At 40.3% G+C, this 6,809-nt stretch overlaps 1 protein-coding gene across 2 annotated transcripts; it reads left to right on the forward strand.

Moving 5' to 3' along the window:
* The first annotated feature begins 4,814 nt into the window (after window positions 1-4,814).
* On the forward strand, window positions 4,815-6,658 carry LOC149646978 (uncharacterized). Of its 2 annotated transcripts, XM_089849821.1 has the most exons (3): window positions 4,815-4,998; window positions 5,061-5,251; window positions 5,312-6,658. In XM_089849821.1, the coding sequence occupies exons 2-3, from the start codon at window positions 5,089-5,091 to the stop codon at window positions 6,511-6,513; spliced, it is 1,365 nt and encodes a 454-aa protein (XP_089705947.1). In that variant the 5' UTR covers window positions 4,815-4,998; window positions 5,061-5,088; the 3' UTR covers window positions 6,514-6,658. The 2 variants fall into 2 exon arrangements, with proteins under 2 accessions (XP_089705947.1, XP_089705946.1); XM_089849820.1 differs by having other exon boundaries at window positions 4,816-5,251.
* Window positions 6,659-6,809: the final 151 nt, after the last annotated feature.

Raw genomic sequence — 6,809 nt, forward strand, 5'->3', positions numbered from 1 at the left:
AGACATAAAAGTGGTGACATGCGGAGCGTCTGACCATGATCTGACATTAATCACCCGGAAGAAGTTATGTCCGAGAATTATCAAGACGCAGAAACAAACTAGAAATTATAAGAAAATGGACACCGACTCCTTCGTTCGGGATCTACAGGCAAATCTAGAACACATAACCTCCTTAACTCACGACCCCAACTCTGCCTTAACCGCTTTCAATAACGAAATAACGAACTGTCTAAATAAATACGCCCCCCTAAAGAAAAGGTTCGTCCCTGTAAATAGTGCGCCATGGCTTACACCTATAGTGAAATACAACATGCACCTACGCGATAAATATAAAACTAAGACTAGACTTAATAATGAAAGGTATAGGGATTTGTATAAAAAACAGAGAAACTTCGTTAACCGGCTTATTTTTAAAGAAAAACAGAACTTCTTTAAGACAAATATCAACAACTCAAGTACCCCAACGAACACATGGAAAACTCTCAAACCATTTCTGAAGACTAAGCCCAACGCCTTGATAAACAAAATTTCATGTAATAATGTAATTCTCGAAGATCCTAAAGACATTGTGGAAGCCTTAAATAGATACTACATTAATATGGCATCTGACCTCCTTTCGGAAAATGACAGCAACGACACAAGCCAAGGAGCCATAACCGACCCAAGGCCCATAAATACCACTCAAAGGCCCCTATTAGACCTTCCTCAGGTACAAGAAAATCAAGTTTTTAACATGCTCAAAAAGTTGAAAAGTAGGAAGGCTTGCGGTCCTGATGGCCTAACCCCTGCACTATTGAAGGCACTTGCTGCAATCATTGCAAAGCCATTAACGACAATTCTGAATTTGATATTCACGACTGGAGTCTTCCCGACACAATGGAAGATAAGAAAAATTATACCCATTTTCAAATCTGGCGACGCTCAGGATCCCAAGAACTATCGCCCTATCTCTATCCTTCCGACACTTTCCCTAATATGTGAAAGAATTGCATACAGCACCTACTATAACTACTTCGAAGACTATAAATTACTACATAAACATCAATCAGGCTTCAGAGCTCGCCACTCCACAACTACATGCATTTTTAATCTATACGAAACAGTCTTACAATCCCTCCATAATGGGCTGAACGTCATGATCATATTCATAGATCTATCAAAGGCCTTTGACACTGTCAAACATGAACTTCTCTTAAAAGACATGGAATCCAGCGGCATTGGTGGTACTGCTCTGGCTTGGCTAACATCTTACTTGCAAACTAGGGAGCAAGTTCTATACCATAATGAACACCAGTCGTCAAAAATGAAAGTCAAGCACGGAGTCCCTCAGGGCAGCGTCTTAGGGCCGCTACTTTTCAATATCTATACGTCTAGACTGCATACTGCTCTAACCAGTTCTACATCCAACGAGTACGCAGACGACACTGCCTTGATCTCAGCACACAAGGATCTCCAGCAACTAATCAGAAACGCTGAAGCTGACCTCTCCAATTTCAAATCAAAACTAAACCAAAAAGGTCTGATCCTCAACGAAAATAAAACAAAGTTCATGATACTCTCCCCGAACCGGAGATTAAGAGAGTCGGCCGATGACATCTTAGAGCTATGCAATGGTACAATCAAAAGAACCACAGTGTACAAATACTTGGGATTGTGGATAGATGAGCGACTAACCTGGACCAACCATGTAGACTACGTGACGAAAAAAGTCAATTCGCGTCTCTGGACTTTAAGACCTCTACAACAATTCCTTGACATAAATACTACACGGATTGTATTCAACGCCTGTATACAACCTCTAATAAGTTATGGCAACGTCTTCTACCAGAATACTAATAAAACCAACATGGCAAGACTGGACTCCCTCTCCACTAGGTGTGCAAAATTTATAAGCAAAGCAAGCAAATACTCCTCGGCCACGGACGCGAAACGAACGGCTAATATTGCCTCCCCATTATACAACTACCATCTTGACTTACTGACGCTTATGTACAAAATAAAATATGGACTGTCCCCCGAAACAACTCTTGATTGGTTCACTGAGAACAACAATATAGAAAGAACAAGAGGAAACACTACCAATTTTACAAACGAAGCTTTTGACTCCAATTTCAGAGACAAAAGTGTTAAATTTCGAGGCATAAAGCTCTGGAACAACCAACCCCACCAACTCAAAACCCAACAAACCCTCCAGAAATACAAACTAGAAGTCCAAAAATATATCAATAATACGCTTCTACATTAATTATACTTGAATGTTACACTTGAATTTTATCTACCATAATAGTATTTTATTTATTTTAATTTAAAATCGACCGGACATCATTGTAAATAAGATCTATTTCTTAATGATTGCTCCAATAAAAAGCCTTTTATTATTATTATTATTATTATTAATCTTTTGTGAGTAAAGGAGTCTCGTACCATCGCTTTGTTCGACTTAAACGCCGCCAACCAGCACGGCCCTCCTGAACTAGGCCTACGTGGCTCTCCACCGCGCTCAGTGCAAGGTCAAGCGGAGGCTAGAGGCTAGAGGCCTCGCAAATCACTACCAACCCCAAAGCCTTCTACGCTCACGTTAACAGCAAGCGTAAGTGCAAGTTCGCGATAAAGGAACTCCTCGGCTCAGACGGGACCCTTACCACCGATCCCACTGAAATTGCGACACTTTTCAACGCACATTTCTCCAGGGTTGCGTCTAACAAGGCCGCTCTCGTGGACCCTGCAGTGTCATACGGCGACGCTGAACCTACCCTGGCGCTTGCCTGCCAGCTGCGGTCCTGAAGGAGCTACGTGCGTTGGATGCCTCTAAATCCGCTGGTCCCGATAACTTACACCCATTCCTGCTTCGTGCCTTGGCCTTACCGCTCTCCGTACCCCTCACGACTTTGTTCAACCTCACGTTCGCGGTCGGTTCGGTCCCCCGCGCATGGACAACAGCCAACGTGAGCCCTATTTTTAAGAAGGGTGACCGTACCACCGGCGCCAATTACCGCCCAATCAGCCTGACCAACATTGTCTGCAAACTATGCGAACGTATCGTGAAGGCGCAGATTCAAGCCCATCTGTCCACGATCGACTTCCTCCACCCGGCCCAGCATAGTTTCCGCGCAAACTACTCGTGCTCCTCCAACTGGTTGGACTGTCGGTCGACGCCATTTATTTGGATCTTGCTAAGGCCTTCGACACCATCCCCACACAAGGCATTCTAGAGGGCCTACATAGGGCACGGGTAACAAGTACTGCCCTCCGGACGGTCACACAGGGGCCTTACTGGCCCATTGACCACGCACCTCCTCGCCGCTTGCTAAATACATAAAAATAAATATGTGATTTGACCGGATGTTTTTATGACTCGCAGTAAATGATGCACCAGTGATGAGACTCCAAGATCAATTGAATGTTTTAGTCGTTCAGTTTCAATACCACGCGTACCACAGACTTTGCAAAACTCATAAGGTGTTTAGGTGCCTGAAAATGAGAGAAATCACCTTCAAATTTCCATTTAGTAACGTTAGTGGCTTCTTTACGAAGAATAGTTGCAGCTTTTTTTAATACATCTAAATCACTCTCTAAAGTGGTTCTACTTTGGTAGTTTAATACAGAGGCGCTAACGGCACTGGTAGACATGAAAATCTCCGGCTCTGTGACTCTAGAAGACTTTTGAAAATTAACGTCTGGTATAAACTCTTAGCCCCTAGCTGAAATTTTTATGACCATGATGCTCGAGGAAATTATAGCCGGAATAGGAATTTTATGATTAGCTCGTTAGTTCGAATTTCAATGCCTATCCAAGAAGTAGTGCTCGCCTTTATTGCTTATTAACTTGTTTTTCGTTATGCCGCTCTTTAGAACAACGATTGTTCCGACCTCTGTTGGCTGGATGGCTGGTCGGCAGGTCGGCTGGCTGGATTTTGGTGTGATCTGATGAGATTCGTCATAAATAAACAGTTTAAATTTCAAATTTCCCGCGAATTTTCGACTCTAAATTCACCCGTAGTTCACATTACACCTCTTGGGTGGAATAACGCATTTTACTTCAGATGAAATTATTTTTCTGTCGGTGTCGGGACGGGAAACCTGCGATATCCCTATCCATACGAGACGTCAGTAAAGACGCCCGCGCGCGCTACCACGTAGCTACACTCGCTTGTAATATAGAGCGAGTTAAATTATAGTGAAGAGAAGAGAGATGTGTACAAGGATATTAATCCCCCCCACCTCCCCGACGCCCGCCACTTTTTTGCGTGGCTGTAGCCCTTGCTGTAGCTGGAGACGAGAGAGAGAGAGCTGTCTGGCTTTAAGGCGCGGGCGCGTCGGCGCGCCCCAATTTTTTAATTTAGCAATATAATTTAAATCTATGAAACTTTCTCATTTAAAGTTAAATAATTATAATTAGCTAATATGATTATTATAATTAAAAAAAATTATATTATTTAAGTAATAAATTTAACGATAGTTGTTGAGAGATTCAATAGAGGGCAACATGAGATGTCATAAGTAGACTGCAAACCAGGGCCGGAAATAAGAAAAAATTCTTATAGGACAAATGTCCTGTGACCCCCTGTTTCAATGGAAAATTTATAGGACATTGTCCAATGGAGTGTGCAGAAATAGTGGCGCTTCTCCATAGCCAAGCTTTACAAACTTGGGAAAATTTATTGGTCAAACTGTCCAGCGATCCCCTTAGATTTGAAAAAAATTATGGGACATTTTAAAATTTTATTGGACAATGTCCAGTGTCCTGTGCTTATTTCCGGCCCTGCTGCAAACTCCGTCTAGTTCGTTGTCTGTCTATTGCAAGGTCTAAGGCTTAACGGATGATCGATGACTAGATAGTTTAATCAGGTGTTTTAATGTCACTTAATTCCGCCAATACCATTAATGACAAACGCAATCAACATACTCATGGTTTAATTAAAGTTAATTTAATTTAATTGCTCAAAGATAATTATAAAATTAAATCAACAACTCAACTATCTGCTCAACGATAATTAGGCTAGTTTTTGTCAGTTTTGCTGTTTATTTAAACGTAATTAAACAATGGTTAAATACTGCAGCGTGTATGGGTGTAAAAATAATGCCACAATGAGTGGTGTCCGCTTTCACCAATTTCCACGCGACGTTAAATTGTCGAAGCAATGGGATATAGCTTTAAAAATGGGTAAACCACACACCAAGTCCATGGTTGTCTGCTCCCATCATTTTAAAGAAGAGGATTACCGCCCTCAACCGAAATATGAACATTCAGGTATATTTTAAGCGTATAATATTAATTTAAAACCAATTATAATTAGAGTTATTATTGTAGATAAGTTAAGTTACCCTCCCAGACTTAGACCCTTGGCTGTTCCTTCCAAAAAACTCCCGTTAAGGAAACATGATCAACGAAAGTTCACGGCTAATGGGAGATTGGAAAGACTGGAAAAAAGGAATCAGATCTCACAATCTCCAACTTTGCGTGCAAGTGAAACAGCTGAAATAAATGGACCAGCAGACGCAGAAATTCTAGCTGAAAGATTGGGGATTGATGCTGTTCAACAAACTACCGAGGAAACTACGACTGACAAATGCACCACTCCAAACCCCAATGATAAATGCATTATGGTCAACACCTTGGAAAATCATACATGTTATGTTAATGCTTCTAATGGAATATTGAATGCCACCTCTATAATTTCATTAACAGGATTACAAAGTACTGGTCTATTTGATGCGATCGTTAAAAATATTAACAGTGAGTTTCCTAGCCGCATCTCAATGAATGTTCGAGATAGGGTATTTTTGACACTCATGAAACTAAAACTTGGCATTTCATTTACCGCTCTATCAGCTTTGTTTGGAATAAGTAAAGTTCAGACCTCAAATAATTTTAAATTAACTCTTACGCAGTTGGTTTCGGTTCTCGAATGCGCGATAAAATGGCTAGATAAAAATGAAATTATGAAATGTATGCCCAGATGTTTTGCTGAGTTTCCTAATACAAGGGTAATACTAGACTGTACTGAAGTCGAAATAGAGAGACCCGCGTGTCTTCAATGCAGAATAAAAACGTACTCTCACTACAAAGGAAGGAACACGATTAAGTGGTTGGTCGCTATCGCACCTTCCGGTGTTATAACATTTGTGAGCAAAGTTTTTTGTGGAAGATGTTCCGACCAACAAGTAACGTCTGAAAGTAAAATATTGGACATGTGTGAAGGTTTCATAGATGGGATTATGGTTAACGAGGGGTTTGCCATAGAAGATCTTTGCAACGAGCGTGGTTTAGAACTAATAAGACCACCCTTTCTAAAGAAGAAAAAGCAATTTACAAGGGAAGAAGTTTCGCGAAATTCCAAAATAGCTGCTGCGAGAGTGCATGTTGAGAGAACGATAGGTAGAATGAGAGCTTTTAGTTGTTTAAATAAAAAATTGCCTTTTGATTTATTGCCCTATGCTAGTTCAGTGATCACCGTGGTATCTGCTGTTATTAATTTATCAACACCAATTTTGGCTAACGATAAATTTTAAATGTTTCTCAAAAATTTGTCCCAAGCTTGTTAAAACCCGTGAAATAAATGCAAATAAATAATGTACCCAAGACTCCTGAAATTTTGTAAAACAATTTTATTTAATAAATTTGTAAGATTCTATCAGATTTTAAGGAACTTAAAAATATCACTTCAGCCTTATTTGCGCCATTACATTCCGTCCTTTTTATTCCATTTCAAATAATATGGAATGTAGTAATTGAAAAAAGTAATTTGTAATCTTGGTAAAAGATTGTTAATAAATTTTTGGTCTTTAGGCACATCAATAACAAAACA

This window comes from Phalangium opilio, unplaced genomic scaffold (genome assembly GCF_054372755.1).
Source record: "Phalangium opilio isolate 3A_F unplaced genomic scaffold, DU_Popi_V2 ptg000089l_1, whole genome shotgun sequence".
NCBI classification, from domain to species: Eukaryota; Metazoa; Arthropoda; class Arachnida; order Opiliones; family Phalangiidae; genus Phalangium; species Phalangium opilio.